This window comes from Oncorhynchus kisutch, unplaced genomic scaffold (genome assembly GCF_002021735.2).
Source record: "Oncorhynchus kisutch isolate 150728-3 unplaced genomic scaffold, Okis_V2 Okis02a-Okis13b_hom, whole genome shotgun sequence".
Classification (NCBI taxonomy): Eukaryota; Metazoa; Chordata; class Actinopteri; order Salmoniformes; family Salmonidae; genus Oncorhynchus; species Oncorhynchus kisutch.
In genome coordinates, this window is record NW_022261979.1 from 2,500,194 (window position 1) to 2,523,883 (window position 23,690).

The 23,690-nt window shown below is 44.2% G+C and overlaps 1 protein-coding gene across 1 annotated transcript in view; it reads right to left on the minus strand.

Moving 5' to 3' along the window:
• Positions 1-23,690, minus strand: part of fhod3b (formin homology 2 domain containing 3b) — a 256,541-nt gene that overhangs the window by 79,405 nt on the left and 153,446 nt on the right. Inside the window, exon 5 of the mRNA XM_031811805.1 lies at positions 18,726-18,831. Coding sequence (XP_031667665.1) covers positions 18,726-18,831 — 106 coding nt within the window. The remainder of the gene's footprint in view (positions 1-18,725; positions 18,832-23,690) is intronic.

Below are 23,690 nucleotides of genomic sequence, written 5' to 3' on the forward strand. Positions count from 1 at the left end.
CCAAACAAACCTTGGAACACCATTAAAACCACTCACAGTACTACATGAGTTTGGATTCTTTATTCTAGTTCAAGATTCTAGGTCAAGTTTCAGTCATTCGGACTGCCATTGATACATGAATGGTAGTTCTTATCTGTACATTTCCAGGGGGAAAGTCATTTTTGTGATTTCAGGATAGGATAGCGCGCTACCATCAACGTGTGGTTCTCTGAGCCTCGTTCGTTCTGTTCTGCAGCTGCGGGTGCAGAGTTATGTCTAATGAACTGACTTCACACTGAGGCCGTGTGTGGAAGCCATAGATTGTGGTGGAAGTCAGGTAGGCTATGGTGGAAGTCAAGTAGGTTGTGGTGGAAGTCAGGTCGGCTATGGTGGAAGTCAAGTAGGCTATGGTGGAAGTCATGTCCTAAACCTGGCTGGAGAGCACAGAGGAGAGCTGTGGCATGTAGGGTGAGACAGTGTGTAGTATTCAATTGCTAAATTTCCGCTGACTTCACATGAAATGGTTCGTGAGAGAGCAGCTCGTGTCATCACGGGAGTGCAGGCTCAGACAGGAGTCAGAAGGCTGAATAACGTGTGAAAATACCACCTTCCCTTGGACTCCAGTGACTGGAGAACAGAACCTAAGGGCTGCCTCCCAATTAACACCCTTGTCACGCTCTGGCCTTAGTATTTGTGTTTTTCTTTATTATTTTGGTTCAGCCAGGGTGTGACATGGGTATTTATTGTGGTGTGTTTTTGTCTGGATTTTTTTGTAGGTTATGGGATTGTGGTTTTAGTGAAGTAGTCTAGGTAAGTCTATGGTTGCCTAGAGTGGTTCTCAATCAGAGGCAGGTGTCTCTCGTTTCTCTGATTGTCTCTGAACGAACCGCCCTTGCTGTCTCTGCCTGGCCGGTTCCCCTCTTTCCACTGGGTTCTCTGCCTCTAACCCTATACAGGGGCTGAGTCACTGGCTTACTGGGGCCTCTCATGCCGTCCCTGGAAGGGGTGCGTCACCTGAGTGGGTTGATTCACTGATGTGGTGTCATCCTGTCTGGGTTGGCGCCCCCCCTTGGCCCGGAGATCTTTGTGGGCTATACTCAGCCTTGTCTCAGGATGGTAAGTTGTGGTGGTTGAAGATATCCCTCTAGTGGTGTGGGGCTGTGCTTTGGCAAAGTGGGTGGGGTTATATCCTCCTCCTGTTTGGCCCTGTCCGGGGGTGTCCTCGGATGGGGCCACAGTGTCTCCTGACCCCTCCTGTCTCAGCCTCCAGTATTTATGCTGCAGTAGTTTATGTCGGGGGGGCTAGGGTCAGTTTGTTATATCTGGAGTACCTCTCCTGTCCTATTCGGTGTCCTGTGTGAATCTAAGTGTGCGTTCTCTAATTCTCTCTTTTTCGCTCTCTCTCGGAGGACCTGAGCCCTAGGACCATGCCCCAGGACTACCTGACATGATGACTCCTTGCTGTCCTCCCCGTCCACCTGGCCGTGCTGCTGCTCCAGTTTCAACTGTTCTGCCCTTATTATTATTCGACCATGCTGGTCATTTATGAACATTTGAACATCTTGGCCATGTTCTGTTATAATCTCCACCCGGCACAGCCAGAAGAGGACTGGCCACCCCACATATGCTCTCTCTAATTCTCTCTTTCTTTCTCTCTCTCAGAGGACCTGAGCCCTAGGACCATGCCCCAGACTACCTGACATGATGACTCCTTGCTGTCCCCAGTCCACCTGACCGTGCTGCTGCTCCAGTTTCAACTGACCTGAGCCCTAGGACCATGCCCCAGGACTACCTGACATGATGACTCCTTGCTGTCCCCAGTCACACTGACCTGACCGTGCTGCTGCTCCAGTTTCAACTGTTCTGCCTTATTATTATACGACCATGCTGGTCATTTATGAACATTTGAACATCTTGCCATGTTCTGTTATAATCTCCACCCGGCACAGCCAGAAGAGGACTGGCCACCCCACATAGCCTGGTTCCTCTCTAGGTTTCTTCCTAGGTTTTGGCCTTTCTAGGGAGTTTTTCCTAGCCACCGTGCTTCTACACCTGCATTGCTTGCTGTTTGGGGTTTTAGGCTGGGTTTCTGTACAGCACTTTGAGATATCAGCTGATGTACGAAGGGCTATATAAATCAATTGGATTTGATTTGATTGGGAACCATATTTATATTATTTGAGTGTTTTGTGGGTGATTGTTCCTCCTGTCTCTGTGTTTGTTTGCACCAGATAGGGCTGTTTCGGTTTTTCACGGTTATTGTTTTTGTGTATTGTTTGTATTTTCATCTTTATTAAAGATGTTTATAAATAACCATGCTGCATTTTGGTTCTCCTCTCTTTCACCGGAAGAAAACCGTAACAACCCTATTACTTATATAGTGCAATACTTTTCACCTGGATTCACCTGGTCAGTCTACATCATGGAAAGAGTGTTCCTAATGTTTTGTACACTCAGTGTATGTGAGCCATTGAGAGGGTGAATGGGCAAGAGCAAGACAAAATTTTAAGTGCCTTTGAACGGGGTATGGTAGTAGGTGCCAGGCGCACCGGTTTGAGTGTGTCAAGAACTGCAACGCTGCTGGGTTTTTGTGAATTACCACCCCCAACTGCCTTTATGTGGATTACCACCCCCAACTGCCTTTATGTGGATTACCATCCCCAACTGCCTTTATGTGATTACCATCCCCAACTGCCTTCATGTGGATTACCATCCCCAACTGCCTTTATGTGATTACCACCCCCAACTGCCTTCATGTGGATTACCATCCCCAACTGCCTTTATGTGGATTACCACCCCCACTGCCTTTATGTGGATTACCATCCCCAACTGCCTTCATGTGGATTACCATCCCCAACTGCCTTTATGTGGATTACCACCCCAACTGCCTTTATGTGGATTACCACCCCCAACTGCCTTTATGTGGATTACCACCCCCAACTGCCTTTATGTGGATTACCACCCCAACTGCCTTTATGTGGATTACTATCCCCAACTGCCTTTATGTGGATTACCACGCCCAACTGCCTTTATGTGGATTACCACCCCCAACTGCCTTTATGTGGATTACCATCCCCAACTGCCTTCATGTGGATTACACCACGCCCAAATGCCTTTATGTGGATTACCATCCCCAACTGCCTTTATGTGGATTACCACGCCCAACTGCCTTTATGTGGATTACCATCCCCAACTGCCTTCATGTGGATTACCACGCCCAACTGCCTTTATGTGGATTACCACGCCCAACTGCCTTTATGTGGATTACCACCCCAACTGCCTTTATGTGGATTACCATCCCCAACTGCCTTTGTGGATTACCATCCCCAGTGCTAGAGGCGTCACTGCAGCAGACCCCTGGTTCGAATACAGCTGTATCACAATCGGCCGTGATTGGGAGTCCCATAGGGCGGCGCACTATTGGCTCAGTATCGTACAGGGTTGGGCTGGTGCAAATAAATCATTTGTTGTTAATTGACTTGCTTAGTCAAATAAAGGTTAGGAATTATTTAAAAAATGTACTACCTCACCTCCCTCAATCCCCTTTCTGTCTCCCTGTACACAAAACAAAATGTGAGTTAGAGTGAAAACAAGATGAAGTTACCACAGCATGCCTTTCAAGAGCTACCTGGGTGGGCATGCGCACCACATCTGTCTGACACGAACCACCATACACAGCAACATGCACAGCAGCAGACTGCAGTACTGCAGACAGGAGCTGGACCCTCTGACCTGTACTACATCTAAATAACAACTGGCTTGTCACTGGGTGAGGCAGAGTCCCAATGGCACCCTATCCCCTGTGGGCCATGGCCGAAAGTAGTGCACTATAAAGGGTGCCATTTGGGATCATCTATATATATCCTGCTGGAACTAAACCAAACACTTCACCCGCCAGTGTGAACACCAAGCCCCAGGAAAATGAGTTTGAAAGCAGCAGTATAGTATTGTGTGTTTTAGGAGAATTAGAGGCTTCACACAGACTGACTGTGGAACAGGAGTATGCAGTGGCAGTGTACTGCGAGGCTAGGCTATGAGAGCTGTAGGAGACAGACTGGAAACTATGCAGTATGAACACAGCCAGGCCCTGCCATTCCCATGGGAGCTCATTATAAACCAGGACTACACTTTTTGGGGTGCATACCAAATGGCACTATATTCCCTTTATAGTGTACTACTACTTTGACAAGGTCCCACAGAGCTCTGGTGCCATTTGGGACTAAAGCTTGTAGTTTGGGATTCAGTTGGTGCTCCAGTGACATTCCCGGTGATACCCTCCTGGCTTGGAGAACAGGATGGATCTGGGATCTAGGCTGCAGAACCAGAAAACCCCTCTCTCTCGCTCCTGTCCACCCACCCTTTCAGAGAAACCACATGGTGTGTGTGTGCAGTCTCCCTCCCGAATCCCCTTCAAGGTCTCCCCTTTCACATTTCCTGAAGCCCCAAGGCATTGTGTGGGAGCTTTTCAACTGAACACACACACAATCACATTCAGCTGACATCACACACCACACACACAACACACACACACACACCACAACACACACACACACACCCACACACACACACACACACACACTTAGTCAGGCTAATACAGTATGGAAATGTTATCTATCCGATGGGGCCACAGACAGCACAAAGGGGTCTCCCTCCAAAAAGAGCCAGCAGAACACGGGACGCAACACTACTGTTACCGTCCACCCCTTTATAGGACGCCTCACAAATGGCACCCCTATTCCCTTTATAGTGCACTACTTCTGACCAGAGCCCTATGGACCCTGGTCAAAAAACACAAAGAGGGTGCCATTTGGGAGGCGTCCTAACAGAGCAGCATAGCCAACCTGCTGCACAAACCAGTGGAGGGGAGCAGCAAGGCTGCACCAGCATTTGAAGTATTTCAGCAAACTGTTTCTGTATGTCAGGGTGTATTAGGCCAGTTTTAACATTACCGAGTGGTCACATTAACATTACAGAGTGATCACATTAACATTACAGAGTGATCACAGTAACATTACAGAGTGATCACATTAACATTACAGAGTGATCACATTAACATTACAGAGTGATCACATTAACATTACAGAGTGATCACATTAACATTACAGAGTGATCACATTACATTACAGAGTGATCACATTAACATTACAGAGTGATCACATTAACACTACAGAGGGTGACATTACATAGTGGTCACATTAACATTACAGAGTGTCACATTAACATTACAGAGTGTGACATTAACATTACAGAGTGATCACATTAACATTACAGAGTGGTGACATTAACATTATAGAGTGGTGACATTAGCATTACAGAGTGGTGACATTAACATTACAGAGTGGTGACATTACATAGTGGTCACATTAACATTACAGAGTGATCACATTAACATTACAGAGTGATCACATTAACATTACAGAGTGATCACATTAACATTACAGAGTGGTGACATTAACATTACAGAGTGGTGACATTAACTTACAGAGTGGTGACATTAACATTACAGAGTGGTGACATTACATAGCGGTCACATTACATTACAGAGTGGTCACATTAACATTACAGAGTGATCACATTAAGGTTCCCGAGTGGCGCAGTGGTCTAAGGCACTACATGTCAGTGCTAGAGGCATCACTGCAGACACCCTGGTTCAATTCCAGTCCTGTATCACAACTGGCTGTGATTGGGAGTCCCATAGGGCGGTTCACAATTGGCCCAGTGTCGTCCGGGTTTAGCCGGTGTAGGCCGTCGTTGTAAATAAGAATTTGTTCTTAACTGACTTGCTCAGTTGTATGGTTTGAGTTGGTATGCTATGCTAAAGACTGGTCAATCCATAAGGCCTGAGGAGGTGTGGTATATGGCCAATATCAGAGCAGTGGAGGTGTGGTATATGGCCAATATCAGAGCAGCGGAGGTGTGGTATATGGCCAATATCAGAGCAGCATAGCCAACCTGCTGCACAACCAGTGGGAGGGGAGCAGCAAGGCCGCACCTTGCCACAGCTAAGGGCTGTTCTTATGCAATGCAATGCGGTGCCTGGACATAGGCCTTAGCTGTGGTATATTGGCCCCCCAAGGTGCCCCCAAGGTGCCTTATTGCTATTATAAACTGGTTACCAATGTATTTAGAGCAGTACAAATAAACGTTTTGTCATACCTGTGGAATGTGGTCTGATATATCATGGCTGTCAGTCAATCAGCATTCAGGGCAGGAACCACTCAGTTTCTAATACAATATATCGAACTCCAACCATGGTGTGGGGACAGAATAACTGCTGTCCAGTGTGAAACTAAAATCCCAGATTAAGGGCTGTACTGGAAGCAGTGTTCCATCTCTACAAATTTAAGAGGTTATGAAACACTCGACTAGAGCCCATCTCCCTGTGTGCGTCCCAAATGACATCCTATTCCCTACATAGCACACTACTTTTGACCAGGGCTCATAGATAATAGGCCATTTGGGACACATCCCCTCTCTCTCTCTCTGCTGAGCTCCCCCTGCTTTGAGGAAGTCCGGGTGCTTTAACTTATGGCTAGACTCTAACAGGCGTGTCATTAAAAGCAGGAGATCTCACAATGGTAGCAACGTTCTACGGTCCTCCACAGCCAACAGACAGAGAGGGAGCGAGGCGGAGGGTAAGAGAGAGGGACAGAACTCGTAATGAATTGTGGGGGCTTAACGTATTTGATATGCTGATACTTCTGGACAGAGTAACAACATAACTCCCCTCCGTCTGCGTAAGCATTACATTTACACCTGTACAGACAGCTACACAGCACTGGAATCTACATAGATGGGTTCCAATAGTATTTGTTTTCTTTCCAAATACTTTTTAGTGTTTAATTTGCATGCCATTGAGGGGCTTTGCACTTTTGGGAGTGTTCATCGGATTCATTGGCACCAAGCAACATCAAATTCATACACCCTTTATTTTATGCATTTATATCGTTTTAAAAACATTTTTTTTTTGCCTTTATTTAACTAGACAAGTCAGTAGAACAAATTATTATTACAATGATGGCCTACACTGGCCAAACCCGGACGACGCTGGGCCAATTGTGCGCCGCCCCATGGGCATACCACTCCATGGCCTAGGTGGATAACGCCTGGATTCGAACCAGGGTGACACCTCTAGCACTGAGATGCAGTGCCTTGGCCGCTGAGCCACCTGGGAGCCCCAATCAAGCACTCTAGCACAAGTAAAGTATTTTAAAGAAAAACAAACACTATTTGAACCGAGGTGTGGTACTGTATGTAGGTTGCATACAGGGAAGGATGCATGAGATTTTCCTCACAGGGATGAATAATATCAGTATAGAAGGTGTTTCAATTCTTCATACATACTGTAACCAGGACTGCAGCTGCTATGACAGTGTGTGAGGAATGTTCCTATACGTTCAGAAGTTCAACAAATGTCCCTCCAAGAAACACAACAATTCTGTAACTATGCTGTAAGTACTCAAAGCACAAGGCTTTGCATGACGAACCAAGAATGTGTCTAACTAGTCTTGGGGAAAAGTAATGGAAAACGTAAACTAACACTAGTTTACTGTACTGTATATACGAATATGAACATGTATATATGAATAGTGTGTAAATATAATTTTTGTTGTGCCTTGGTGTCTTTCCAATACATAACTATTTTAAAAAAAGTGTAATAAATGTGTGAATGTAATGTAATATCTTCTGTTGTTCTTGTCTATAACCGTTCTGTAACTTGTAATGTATTTGTCGGTTTAATGTGGACTCCAGGAAGAGTAGCTGCTGCATGTGCAGTATCTAATGGGGATCCTAAAAAACTAAACTAAACTTTACTAAGTAAACTTTACTCCACTAGTGCCTCAATATCATTGGATGTCATTGCCCTAACTTTTCCCTCCATTTTGGCCCCCTCCCCCTCACACCTCTCACACAGTGCTCTTGTAGTATGTCAGGGGCCATGGCTGGGTTAGGGTTAGGGTTAGGGTGTGTGTGTGTGTGTGTGTGTGTGGTGTGTGTGTGTGTGTGTGTGTGTGTGTGTGTGTGTGTGTGTGTGTGTGTGTGTGTGTGTGTGTGTGTGTGTGTGTTGTGTGTGTGTGTGGCGAGAGCGAGTAAGGATTAGGGTTAGTGTGCTGTGTGGACCAGAATGACTCAGTAACCTCTGCAAAGGAGACTCAGTCCCGTCCACATTCACATTGATAGGGGTCATAAAAGAGAATGCTAGCCAGCTCTCCCATCCCCTGGGTCTGAGAAAAGCAGGGCTGCGCCTGGAGTCATCAACCTCAGTGCTGCATGGAAGCCAGGTGTGAGGGGCCCGTTACACAGAGGGGCCTGGCCCGGCGCTGGACCCGAACCGACACACGCACCGACATCAAACACAGGGACTGTTAACCTGGCCGCAGGGGAGAAGGAGAGGGATGGAGGGTGGAGAAGTGGAGAAGAAGAGAGGGGGGGTGTTGAAGGTGATGGGGCTAGTATACCAACTGAGAGTGAGTGGAGGAGAGCTAGGATTGAAATATCTACTGGTTCAAGTGTCTGCAATGTTCACATACTTTTGGTCTTATCCCCGAATTGGGAACCTGTTGTTAATTATGATGGGGGTGTAGTGGTGTAACTACATGTTGTTTTAATGTGATGTGGGTGTAGTGGTGTAGTGGTGTAACTACATGTTGTTAATGTGATGTGGGTGTAGTGGTGTAGTGGTGTAACTACATGTTGTTAATGTGATGTGGGTGTAGTGGTGTAACTACATGTTGTTAATGTGATGTGGGTGTAGTGGTGTAGTGGTGTAACTACATGTTGTTAATGTGATGTGGGTGTAGTGGTGTAGTGGTGTAGTGGTGTAACTACATGTTGTTAATGTGATGTGGGGGTAGTGGTGTAACTACATGTTGTTAATATGATGTGGGTGTAGTAGTGTAGTGGTGTAACTACATGTTGTTAATGTGATGTGGGTGTAGTGGTGAAGGGGTGTAACTACATGTTGTTAATGTGATGTGGGTGTAGTGGTGTAGTGGTGTAACTACATGTTGTTAATGTGATGTGGGGGGTAGTGGTGTAGTGGTGTAACTACATGCTGTTATTGTGATGTGGGTGTAGTGGTGTAACTACATGTTGTTAATGTGATGTGGGTGTAGTGGTGTAGTGGTGTAACTACATGTTGTAATGTGATGTGGGTGTAGTGGTGTAACTACATGTTGTTAATGTGATGTGGGTGGTAGTGGTGTAACTACATTTGTTAATGTGATGTGGTGGTAGTGGTGTAATTACATGTTGTTAATGTATGTGGGGGTAGTGGTGTAGTGGTGTAACTACATGTGTTAATGTGATGTGGGTGTAGTGGTGTAGTGGTGTAACTACATGTTGTTAATGTGATGTGGGTGTAGTGGTGTACTACATGTTGTTAATGTGATGTGGGGGTAGTGGTGTAACTACATGTTGTTATGTGATGTGGGTGTAGTGGTGTAGTGGTGTAACTACATGCTGTTAATGTGATGTGGGTGTAGTGGTGTAACTACACGTTGTTAATGTGATGTGGGTGTAGGTGGTGTAGTGGTGTAACTACATGTTTGTTAATTGTGATGTGGGTGTAGTGGTGTAACTACATGTTGTTAATGTGATGTGGGTGTAGTGGTGTAACTACATGTTGTTAATGTGATGTGGGTGTAGTGGTGTAAATTACATGTTGTTAATGTGATGTGGGGGTAGTGGTGTAGTGGTGTAACTACATGTTGTTAATGTGATTGGGTGGAGTGGTGTAGGGGTGTAACTACATTTTGTTATGTTATTGTGGTGTAGTGGTGTATAACATGTTGTTAATGTTATGTGGGGGTAGTGTTTAACTACATGTTGTTAATTGATGTGGGTGTAGTGGTGTAGTGTGTAACTACATGTTGTTAAATAGTGATGTGGGTGTAGTGGTGTAGTGGTGTAACTCATGTTGTTAATGTGATGGGGTGTAGGGGTTGTAACTACATGTTGTTAATGTGATGTTGGGTGTAGTGGTGTAACTACAAATGTTGTTAATGTGAGTGGGTGTAGTGGTGTAACTACATGTTGTTAATGTGATGTGGGTGTAGTGGTGTAACTACATGTTGTTAATGTGGATGTGGGTGTAGTGTGTAACTACATGTTGTTAATGTGATGTGGGTGTAGTGGTGTAACTACATGTTGTTAATGTGATGTGGGTGTAGTGGTGTAGGGTTGTAACTACATGTTGTTAATGTGATGTGGGTCCTAGTGGTGGTAGGGTTGTAACTACATGTTGTTAATGTGATGTGGGTGTAGTGGTGTAGTGGTGTAACTACATGTTGTTAATGTGATGTGGGTGTAGGGGGTGTAACTACATGTTGTTAATGTGATGTTGGGTGAAGGGGTGTAACTACATGTTGTTAATGTGATGTGGGTGTAGTGGTGTACTACATGTTGTTAATGTGATGTGGGTGAAGTGGTGTAACTACATGGTGTTCATGTGATGTGGGTGTAGTGGTGTAGGGTTTTAACTACATGTTGTTAATGTGATGTGGGTGTAGTGGTGTAACTACATGTTGTTAATGTGATGTGTGTGTAGGGGTGTAACTACATGTTGTTATTGTGATGTGGGTGAAGGGGTGTAACTACATGTTGTTAATGTGAATGTGGGTGTAGTGGGTGTAACGACATGTTGTTAATGTGATGTGGGTGTAGTGGTGTAACTACATGTTGTTAATGTGATTGTGGGTGAAGTGGTGTAACTACATGTTGTTAATGTGATGTGGGTGTAGTGGTGTAGGGTTGTAACTACATGTTGTTATGTGATGTGGGTGTAGTGGTGTAACTACATGTTGTTAATGTGATGTGGGTGTAATGGTGTAGGGTTGTAACTACATGTTGTTAATCTGATGTGGGTGAAAGTGGTGTAATTACATGTTGTTATGTGATGTGGGTGTAGTGGTGTAACTACATGTTGTTAATGTGATGTGGGTGTAGTTGTGTAACTACATGTTGTTAAAGGTGATGTGGGTGTAGTGGTGTAACTACATGTTGTTAATGTGATGTGGGTGTAGTGGTGTAGTGGTGTAACTACATGTTGTTAATGTGATGTGGGTGTAGGGTTGTAACTACATGTTGTTAATGTGATGTGGGTGTAGTGGTGTAAGGGTTGGTAACTACATGTTGTTAATGTGATGTGGGTGTAGTGGTGTAGCTACATGTTGTTAATGGTGATGTGGGGTGTAGGGTTGTAACTACATGTTGTTAATGTGATGTGGGTGTAGTGGTGTAGTGGTGTAACTACATGTTGTTAATGTGATGTGGGTGTAGTGGTGTAACTACATGTTGTTAATGTGATGTGGGTGTAGTGGTGTAACTGTAGTGAAGGGATGTAGCTACATGTTGTTAATGTGATGTGGGTGTAAGTGGTGTAGTGTGTAGCTACATGTTGTTAATGTGATGTGGGTGTAGTGTTGTAACTACATGTTGTTAATGGATGTGGGTGTAGTGGTGTAGTGGTGTAACTACATGTTGTTATGTGATGTGGGTGTAGTGGTGTACTACATGTTGTTAATGTGATGTGGGTGTAGTGGTGTAACTGTAGTGAAGGGATGTAGCTACATGTTGTTAATGTGATGTGGGTGTAGTGGTGTAGTGGTGTAACTACATGTTGTTATTGGTGATGTGGGTGTAGTGGTGTAACTACATGTTGTTAATGTGATGTGGGTGTAGGGTTGTAACTACATGTTGTTAATGTGATGTGGGTGTAGGGGTGTAACTACATGTTGTTAATGTGATGTGGGTGAAGGGTTGTAACTACATGTTGTTAATGTGATGTGGGTGTAGTGGTGTAACTACATGTTGTTAATGTGATGTGGTGTAGGGGTGTAACTACATGTGGTTAATGTGATGTGGGTGAAAGGTTGTAACTACATGTTGTTAATGTGGATGTGGGGTGTAGTGGTGTAACTGTAGTGAAGGGATGTAGCTACATGTTGTTAATGTGATGTGGGTGTAGGGTTGTAACTACATGTTGTTAATGTGATGTGGGTGTAGGGGTGTAACTACATTGTTGTTAATGTGATGTGGGTGAAGGGTTGTAACTACATGTTGTTAATGTGATATGGGTGTAGGGGGTGTAACTACATGTTGTTAATGTGATGTGGGTGTAGGGGTGTAACTACATGTTGTTAATGTGATGTGGGTGAAAGGTTGTAACTACATGTTGTTAATGTGATGTGGGTGTAGTGGTGTAACTGTAGTGAAAGGGGATGTAGCTACATGTTGTTAATGTGATGTTGGGTGTAGGGTTGTAACTACATGTTGTTAATGTGATGTGGGTGTAGGGGTGTAACTACATGTTGTTAATGTGATGTGGGTGAAGGGTTGTAACTACATGTTGTTAATGTGATGTGGGTGTAGTGGTGTAACTGTAGTGAAGGGATGTAACTACATGTTGTTAATGTGATGTGGGTGTAAGGGTTGTAACTACATGTTGTTAATGTGATGTGGGTGTAGGGTTGTAACTACTACATGTTGTTAATGTGATGTGGGTGAAGGGTTGTAACTACATGTTGTTAATGTGATGTGGGTGTAGTGGTGTAACTGTAGTGAAGGGATGTAGCTACATGTTGTTAATGTGATGTGGGTGTAGGGGTGTAACTACATGTTGTTAATGTGATGTGGGTGTAGGGGTGTAACTACATGTTGTTAATGTGATGTGGGTGAAGGGTTGTAACTACATGTTGTTAATGTGATATGGGTGTAGGGGTGTAACTACATGTTGTTATTGTGATGTGGGTGTAGGGGTGTAACTACATGTTGTTAATGGTGATGTGGGTGAAAGGTTGTAACTACATGTTGTTAATGTGATGTGGGTGTAGTGGTGTAACTGTAGTGAAGGGATGTAGCTACATGTTGTTAATGTGATGTTGGTGTAGGGTTGTAACTACATGTTGTTAATGTGATGTGGGTGTAGGGGTGTAACTACATGTTTGTTAATGTGATGTGGGTGAAGGGTTGTAACTACATGTTGTTAATGTGATGTGGGTGTAGTGGTGTAACTGTAGTGAAGGGATGTAACTACATGTTGTTAATGTGATGTGGGTGTAGGGTTGTAACTACATGTTGTTAATGTGATGTGGGTGTAGGGTTGTAAACTACATGTTGTTAATGTGATGTGGGTGAAGGGTTGTAACTACATGTTGTTAATGGGATGTGGGTGTAGTGGTGTAACTGTAGTGAAGGGATGTAACTACATGTTGTTAATGTGATGTGGGTGTAGGGTTGTAACTACAATGTTGTTAATGTGAATGTGGGTGTAGGGTTGTAACTACATGTTGTTAATGTGATGTGGGTGTAGGGTTGTAACTACATGTTGTTAATGTGATGTTGGTGTAGGGTTGTAACTACATGTTGTTAATGTGATGTGGGTGTAGGGGTGTAACTACATGTTGTTAATGTGATGTGGGTGTAGGGGTGTAACTACATGTTGTTAATTGTGATGTGGGTGAAAGGTTGTAACTACATGTTGTTAATGTGATGTGGGTGTAGTGGTGTAACTGTAGTGAAGGGATGTAGCTACATGTTGTTAATGTGGATGTTGGTGTAGGGTTGTAACTACATGTTGTTAATGTGATGTGGGTGTAGGGGTGTACTACATGTTGTTAATGTGATGTGGGTGAAGGGTTGTAACTACATGTTGTTAATGTGATGTGGGTGTAGTGGTGTAAACTGTAGTGAAGGGATGTAACTACATGTTGTTAATGTGATGTGGGTGTAGGGTTGTAACTACATGTTGTTAAATGTGATGTGGTGTAGGGTTGTAACTACATGTTGTTAATGTTGATGTGGGTGTAGGGTTGTAACTACATGTTGTTAATGTGATGTGGGTGTAGGGTTGTAACTACATGTTGTTAATGTGATGTGGGTGAAGGTTTGTAACTACATGTTGTTAATGTGATGTGGGTGTAGGGTTGTAACTACATGTTGTTAATGTGATGTGGGTGTAGGGGTGTAACTACATGTTGTTAATGTGATGTACAAGTTTGAAATGTCCTTTTTTGCAGGAAAGTTCTCCTGCAGCAGGGTGATCAAATTAAGATCCTACATCTGTATGCAGTCCATCCACTCTATCCAGACAGCTTTCTAGTTTGGCTGCTCTGACGTTTAGTTGAAGCATAGAAACTCTAAACGTGAAGAGTGTTTATGACAAAGCCCACGGGGTAAGTATAAGCAATGCTTAAAGAGAAACTTAGAGATTTTGGCAATGAAACCCTCATCCACTTCCCCAGAGTCAGATTAACTCGTGGATACCATTGCTCATTGCGCTAACGCTAGTTAGCAACTTCCTTCAAATTGCACTCAGGACATACAAATGGTATCCACAAGTTCATCTGACTCTGGGGAAGGATCCCTTTAATACCAAAATAATCATTTATATTTGGCCTGGACTCGTCATGGCTGTTATGCTTGGCTGAGTGCGTTGTTGGCCCTGTGTGTGTGTGTGTGTGTGTGTGTGTGTGTGTGTGTGTGTGTGTGTGGTGTGTGTGTGTGTGTGTGTATGTGTGTGTATGTGCACGTGCACACGTGGGATTGTCTCAGGGATCTCAGGGATCTTATTTACACCCCACCAGGGAATCCCTGGGACAGAGGTTCTCTCAGAGTTTGGAGGTGATCAGCGGTAAAGCAGGCATATCTAAACACACCAGCTCTGACCTGTGTGTGTGTGTGTGTGAGAGAGAGAGAGAGAGAGAGAGAGAGAGAGAGGAGAGAGAGAGAGAGAGGGGGGGGGTATATATGTGTGTGTCTTCCAACATGTACACTGGAGAATGATCTACACACTACATTTCCTCAGTTGGTCATGAGAAAATAGGTCAGGAGTTGAAGCAGGTTAAAGGTCAGGAGTTGAAGCAGGTTAAAGGGGCTTTTGGGATCGGGCAAGCAATAGTACAGGGTTGTCATGGTAACAAGGGAAGACGTGGGAAAAGAAGGATAGGGCGGGGGGCAGCCTCCTGGACTCCACCCACATTCTATTAGAAGTCCTCAACAGAGTGGTGGAGGAAGAAAAGGAATACAAAGGAGAGGGTTAAAGGAGGGGTGACTTTATGAAGTGGCCTCCTAACTCAGAGTAGAGTGACATCTATAGCTATTTTATGTGGTGGACTTTAGGTTCCTAAGAGCCTTGTCTTCTCTCTCTCTTTCCTTTCCTCTCTCTCACCCCGCTCTCTTTCCCTGCCTCTCTCCCTCGCTACCCCTCTCTCTTTCCATACCTCTCTCACCCCTCTCTCTCCCCGTCTCCCTTTCCTTGTGTGTGTCTCTCTCTCTCTCTCTCTCTCTCACCCCTCTCTCTACCTTTCTCTCCCTTTTTCTCCCCCTCCTCTCTCTCTCTCTCCCCGTCTCCCTTTCCTTGTCTCTCTCTCTCTCTCTCTCTCTCTGTCTTGCTCTCTCTCTCTCTCTCTCTCTTTCTCTCTCTCTTCCCTCTCCCTTTCCTTGTGTGTCTCTCTCTCTCTCTCTCTGTCTTGCTCTCTCTCTCTCTCTCTCTGTTTTGCTCTCTCTCTCTCCCCTTCTCTCTCTCTCCCAGTCTCCCTTTCCTTGCATATCTCTCTCTCCCCGTCTCCCTTTCCTTCTCTCTCTCTCTTTCTCACCCCTCTCTATTTTCCTCTCTCCCTCTCTCTCCCCTCTCTCTTTCTCAGCACCTCTATCTCTTATCCCCCTCTCTCTCCCCCTCTCTCTTTCTCAGCACCTCTATCTCTTATCCCCCTCTCTCTCCCCTCTCTCTTTCTCAGCACCTCTATCTCTTATCCCCTCTCTCTCCCCCTCTCTCTTTCTCAGCACCTCTATCTCTTATCCCCCTCTCTCTCCCCCTCTCTCTTTCTCAGCACCTCTATCTCTTATCCCCCTCTCTCTCCCCCTCTCTCTTTCTCAGCACCTCTATCTCTTACCCTCCTCTCTCTGTGGCTTGTTTGTACATTGAGAGGCAACAACGTGTGATTTATCTGTCTGACTCAGAGACCAAGTTAAAAAGGGAGATGCTGGGGTTAGAGGTCAAATCCCTAACCATACAATGAGGTCAATGAGGGGTTGTAGGCCACATTGACAGCCCGTCCAGAAGGGTTATATCAGTGTTGTGTCACAGTCATCCTCTCTGACCCCTTTGATTTATTCTGATTCAAACAGGTCAGGAAGTAACAAGTCCGACAGACAGAGGAAACACGTTGGATAATGTTCAACTTAATTGAATCAACATGTGGAGAACCTGATGTGATTTAGGCATAACATGTGAACCATACCAGCTAATGAAGGTCGTTTACGGTGTTGTTTCACTATGAGATATGGCTATCCCTCTTGTTTAAGCTAAATGTAATAAATGAATAGCAAAGTCAAAGAGGTGTCTGGGCTGTGTAACCCAACATGTATTGAAGCATCAGTCTTCTTCAGACATCGTTTCAGTTCCAAGCCTGTATCACTGCCCAAAGTCATTAATAAAGTCTCCCTGACTTCATTCTCAATAAAGCGACAAAACGTATTTTATTCCAAAGAGAGAGGCTGAAGAAGGAGAGTGTGAGAGAGAGAGAGAGAGAGAGAGAGAGAGAGAGAGAGAGAGAGCAAGACAGAGAGAGAGAGAGAGAGAGAGCAAGACAGAGAGAGAGAGAGAGAGAGAGAGAGAGAGAGAGAGAGCAAGACAGAGAGAAAGAGAGAGCGCAAGACAGAGAGAGAGAGCAAGACAGAGAGAGAGAGAGCAAGACAGAGAGAGAGAGAGAGAGAGAGAGAGAGCAAGACAGAGAGAGAGAGCAAGATAGATAGAGAGAGAGCGAGAGCAAGACAGAGAGAGAGAGAGAGAGAGAGAGAGAGCAAGACAGAGATAGAGAGAGAGAGCAAGACAGAGAGAGAGAGCAAGACAGAGAGAGAGAGAGAGAGAGAGAGAGAGCAAGAGAGAGAAGAAAGAGAGAGAGAGAGAGAGTGGCTGAAAAAGGAGAGTCGGTGAGAGAGAGACAGAGAGAGGCTGAAAAGGGAGAGTGAGTGAGAGAGACAGAGAGCGAAAGAGAGACTGAAAAAGGAGAGTGGGTGAGACAGAGAGAGAGAGAGAGAGAGAGAGAGAGAGAGAGAGAGAGAGAGAGAGAGAGAGAGAGAGAGAGAGAGAGGCTGAAAAATGAGAGTGGGTGAGAGAGAGAGAGAGAGAGAGACAGAGAGATTAAGAGACAGAGAGAAAGAGAGAGAGAGTGGCTGAAAAAGGAGAGTCGGTGAGAGAGAGAGACAGAGAGAGGCTGAAAAGGGAGAGTGAGTGAGAGAGACAGAGAGAGGGAGCGAGAGAGAGAGAGAGGGAAAGAGAGAGAGAGAGAGCGAGAGAGAGAGAGGGAAATTAGTTTTATGAACTACAACATCCTGCCAGGACTTTTATTGGGCGCTTAAGCATGTGTGACCTGCCCCGTAGCAACAGATCCGCCTGTTAAATAATAGCTGTGACCTTGTAGGTGGGTGTGTTGACCCCTCCCAGTCCCCCTACCATCACTACCTAACCTCTAAACACAGCTAGACCTCAATGCACACACACACACACACGCACGCACACACACACACACACACACACTTTAACATGGTCAACCTTTGACCTCCACAGACAGATACATTGATTGATACCATCACTGATTGATACCATCTGTTTGATACCATCTGATTGATACCATCACTGATTGATACCATCACTGATTGATACCATCTGATTGATACCATCTCTGGTTGATACCATCTCTGATTGATACCATCCCTGATTGATGTCATCCCTGATTGATACTATCCCTGATTGATGTCATCCCTGATTGATACTATCTCGGATTGATACTATCCCTGATTGATACCATCTCGGATTGATACTATCCCTGATTGATACGATCCCTGATTGATGTCATCTCTGATTGATACTATCCCTGATTGATACCATCCCTGATTGATGTCATCTCTGATTGACGTCATCTCTGATTGATACTATCCCTGATTGATACTATCCCTGATTGATACTATCTCTGATTGATACTATCCCTAATTGATACTATCCCTGATTGATACCATCTCTGATTGATACTATCCCTGATTGATACCATCTCTGATTGATACCATCTCTGATTGATGTCATCTCTGTTGATACTAACTCTGATTGATACCATCTCTGATTGATGTCATCTCTGATTGATACCATCTCTGATTGATACTAACTCTGATTGATACTCTATCCCTGATTGATGTCATCCCTGATTGTGTCATCTCTGATTGATGTCATCTCTGATTGATACTATCCCTGATTGATACTATCCCTGATTGATACCATCTCTGATTGATACCATCTCTGATTGATACTATCCCTGATTGATACCATCTCTGATTGATACTATCCCTGATTGATACTATCCCTGATTGATACCATCTCTGATTGATACGATCCCTGATTGATACCATCTCTGATTGACACCATCGTTGAGCAAGGCACTTAACCCTTATTTTCTCCCAGGCCACCATACTACTTTGGCTGACCCTTTAAAACAACACATTTCACTGCACCTACAGTATCTGGTATATGTGACAATACAATAAATAGATTTTTCGATTGCCATGTAGTCATGTGTTGTACAGAGAGGGGTTGGGGACCGGGACAGGAGACAGAGCTGTGTGTGTGTGTGTGTGTGTGTGTGTGTGTGTGTGTGTGTGTGTGTGTGTGTGTGTGTGTGTGTGTGTGTGTGTGTGTGTGTGTGTGTGTGTGTGTGTGTGTGTGTGAGAGAGAGTTACTACTGGTCTGTACATACCCCTGAGGATGTAATTCTGGTAGTTCTGGTCTGCTTCAGCTCCGACCTTGATTAGACATGTCAGTCCTTCAGACACCACAAACTCATGGACCAGGTCCTTGTCATCCTGAGGAACAGAGAGACGAGCAGTTTATGCCTGACTCTCACACATCATACAGACGACTAGAGATTGGTCATGTGCTATGAGTAGCAGTGATTCTATGGATAAGTCCTAAATAGCACCCTATTCCCTATTTTAGAGCAATAGTGGTGCACTATATAGGGAATAGGGCAACATTTGGGACATCTATGTATGATTTAGCATAATGGGACAAGGATTAGGAAGTTATATGAGAGTGTTTTTTTGATGCCACAAATCTATAAAAACCTTGAACGACATTTAAGAGCCCTTGTAGGTTTCATGTTTTTATCTACAGTATAATAATGACCTTTAAACTTTGCCAAGTATGGGCATTATTTATTATTGTTTGCAGTAACATTCATTTACTACACACTGTATGGAAATACAAGCATTACATTTCATTAAAGAGATTTATGGTATCCTTGACAACACATATTTCCATGACAGCAAGTAAGACTAAGTATGTTGTGCGTTACTTTCACCAGGGACAAATTACCCATCATGCTCCAAGCACCTCATTTCCTGTTCTCATGGCAACCCTGTATTTTGTAGTTGCCTTAAACATCGGTTGCTAAGTGCCTGTTGTCGGCTAACAGAAAGAGCTCATCCAATTAGTGACAGAGAGGTGCTAAGAGCATTGCTGTCCTCGTTTAATGAATGGTTAGACACGAATGAACCACTCCGAGGGTGAGTGAGTGAGTGAGCACTCTTCTCATTGCTGATTTGGTATTACTGACCCAGACCACAACCCCGTCCATCTTAGATCCTGGCTAAAGTGATGGGGAAACTCTGGGTTCACACCAAACAAATTCAAATAGCAGCCTTGGGCTCCTGAGTGGCGCAGCGGTCTAAGGCACTGCATCTCAGTGCTAGAGGCATCACTATAGACACCCTGGTTCGATTCCAGGCTTTATCACAACTGGCCGTACTTGGGAGTCCCATAGGGCGATGCACAATTGACCCAGTGTTGTCCAGGTTAGGCCGCGGTAGGCCGTCATTGTAAATAAGAATTTGTTCTTAACTCACTTGCCTAGTTAAATAAAGGGAAGTGTTTCCTGAACTCTGTCTGACCCACCTCCTGGGAGCACATTTTGGTTTTCCTACTAGCACAACACAGCTGATTGAAGTAATCCAAGCTTGATGATGAGTTGGTTAGTGTTAGGGCACAAACCTAAACGTGCACCCAGAGGGGCCTCGGGACCTATCTGTGAAACCCTGCTGTCGGGTATGATAGGAGAGATGGTTACTGTAGGCTACGTACACACCAGGATCAGGACACCAGACATCAAAATGCCTTCTGAACATAATATTACAATAGGAAGGAACTTGTTTTAACCTTGTGTATTAAGCCCAGTGGATGCTGGGAAGGAAAATACTCCTCAGGAGTGAAATTCAATGTAGACAATGTGTCTAGGGAACTATGGCTGGAGAACCCCTTTAATTACTAGATCAGGAGTGAAATTCAATGTAGGCAATATGTCTAGGGAACTATGGCTGGAGAACCCCTTTAATTACTAGATCAGGAGTGAAATTCAATGTAGACAATGTGTCTAGGGAACTATGGCTGGAGAACCCCTTTAATTACTAGATCAGGAGTGAAATTCAATGTAGACAATGTGTCTAGGGAACTATGGCTGGAGAACCCCCTTTAATTACTAGATCAGGAGTGAAATTCAATGTAGACAATGTGTCTAGGGAACTATGGCTGGAGAACCCCTTTAATTACTAGATCAGGAGTGAAATTCAATGTAGACAATGTGTCTAGGGAACTATGGCTGGAGAACCCCTTTAATTACTAGATCAGGAGTGAAATTCAATGTAGACAATGTGTAGGGAACTATGGCTGGAGAACCCCTTTAATTACTAGATCAGGAGTGAAATTCAATGTAGACAATGTGTCTAGGGAACTATGGCTGGAGAACCCCCTTTAATTACTAGATCAGGAGTGAAATTCAATGTAGACAATGTGTCTAGGGAACTATGGCTGGAGAACCCCTTTAATTACTAGATCAGGAGTGAAATTCAATGTAGACAATGTGTCTAGGGAACTATGGCTGGAGAACCCCTTTAATTACTAGATCAGGAGTGAAATTCAATGTAGACAATGTGTCTAGGGAACTATGGCTGGAGAACCCCTTTAATTACTAGATCAGGAGTGAAATTCAATGTAGACAATGTGTCTACGGAACTATGGCTGGAGAACCCCTTTAATTACTAGATCAGGAGTGCCTTATTACACACAAGATGCATGGGGCCCTGTTGAATAACCTTCAACTCTGTGGCTATAACCTTACTATAACACGATTAGCTCTAATCTAATTGATCCAATTGGATGCATGTATTTCTGAACAACAGGCTCCCAGCTTGCTTCAGTCCTAAATGGCACCATATTCCCTATGTAGGGCACTACTTTTGACTATAGTCCTATGAGGTCCTGGTCAAAAGTAGTGCACTATAAAGGGAACAGGGTGCTATTTGGGACGGAGCCTGTAGAGTTAGCATGTAGCCAACCACCCACTGGGAGAGCACTTTATACTGAACCAACTGATCTGAGCTCAGTGCTATTTCTTTATACTGAACCAACTGATCTAAGCTCAGTGTTATTTATTTATACTGAGCCAACTGATCTAAGCTCAGTGCTATTTCTTTATACTGAGACAACTGATCTGAGCTCAGTGCTATTTCTTTATACTGAACCAACTGATCTGAGCTCAGTGCTATTTCTTTATGCTGAACCATCTGATCTGAGCTCAGTGCTATTTCTTTATGCTGAACCAACTGATCTGAGCTCAGTGCTATTTCTTTATGCTGAACCAACTGATCTGAGCTCAGTGCTATTTCTTTATACTGAACCATCTGATCTGAGCTCAGTGCTATTTCTTTATGCTGAACCATCTGATCTGAGCTCAGTGCTATTTCTTTATGCTGAACCATCTGATCTGAGCTCAGTGCTATTTCTTTATACTGAACCAACTGATCTGAGCTCAGTGCTATTTCTTTATGCTGAACCATCTGATCTGAGCTCAGTGCTATTTCTTTATGCTGAACCAACTGATCTGAGCTCAGTGCTATTTCTTTATGCTGAGCCAACTGATCTGAGCTCAGTGCTATTTCTTTATGCTGAACCAACTGATCTGAGCTCAGTGCTATTTCTTTATACTGAACCATCTGATCTGAGCTCAGTGCTATTTCTTTATGCTGAACCATCTGATCTGAGCTCAGTGCTATTTCTTTATGCTGAACCAACTGATCTGAGCTCAGAACTATTTCTTTATACTGAACCATCTGATCTGAGCTCAGTGCTATTTCTTTATGCTGAACCATCTGATCTGAGCTCAGTGCTATTTCTTTATGCTGAACCAACTGATCTGAGCTCAGTGCTATTTCTTTATGCTGAACCAACTGATCTGAGCTCAGTGCTATTTCTTTATGCTGAACCATCTGATCTGAGCTCAGTGCTATTTCTTTATGCTGAACCAACTGATCTGAGCTCAGTGCTATTTCTTTATGCTGAACCATCTGATCTGAGCTCAGTGCTATTTCTTTATGCTGAACCAACTGATCTGAGCTCAGTGCTATTTCTTTATGCTGAACCAACTGATCTGAGCTCAGTGCTATTTCTTTATGCTGAACCAACTGATCTGAGCTCAGTGCTATTTCTTTATGCTGAACCAACTGATCTGAGCTCAGTGCTATTTCTTTATACTGAACCAACTGATCTGAGCTCAGTGCTATTTCTTTATGCTGAACCATCTGATCTGAGCTCAGTGCTATTTCTTTCACTTTGATGTCACCACACAACGTTTCATTGGCAGCCTGTCCAGTTGTGTAATATCAAAAGGCCTTGGGAGAGCTCCATGAAAAGGCATGTTTTAGTGGACTGCTTATCCAAGTCTTTTTGACTTAATACTAGACAAAGGTCTTACAATATTGAAGAGGACAACTAAGACCACTGTAGCAGTGCTTCGATACTGGGACATGGAATATAATGAAAAACACAGTATTATCATAACCCTGAAATACATAGTGAATGACCCTGTCATATGTGGATATTTCTGCTGAGATTGTCTCCTATATTTCAACATGTTACAGTAGTATTTTATTTGCAGAGGCCTCATGTCCGCTTGCCAAATCCTGCACTTTATGTTGTTCTCCTAGACGACAAAACCGCCTGTGGCTCTCACACCTGTCGACGGCTCAGTCATTTAAGTACAGGAGGGAGGTTTTCATCTGGCTTCGGAGTGGGCTATGCAACGCTAGGCTAGGAGCTAGTGCTCAGGTGGGGAGTGAGGAGGAGAGGTGTGTGTGTGTGTGTGTGTGTACTGTTGGGTGGTCAGTCTTAGAGCGCTCCTCCCTCATAGGAATACACACCAGAGTGTTTCCAGAACAGCTTCTACATGCATCAATGATGGAGAGCCCAGTTATTTGGCAAAACCACTGTGTATACAAGTGTGTACTCACACAGAGAGAGAAAGTTCCAGACACACACAGCTGGGCTGGAACTGAAATATTACACAGTCTGCGACCACAGAGCTGGAGACACTGTACCTTCTGATAACATTTAGGTATAGACCTGCAGCAGACAACATGTTAACAGGATTCTTCATCCAAACATATGGACGCACTATATTGATACAAGCTCTTTAGGGGAGAGGTTACTCGAGTGCAGTTGCTTGTGTGTGTGTGTGTGTGTGTGGTAACATCCACTTCCTCCAAACCTGACCTAGTCATTCCAAGTGTGCACAGGCACAGTGAGACGTCCTGATCTATTCCTGTATTTCTCTGTCAACATCTGTAGCTCACTTTTCCTTCCAACGGTCTCCTGAAGTGATGTTTAACACTCC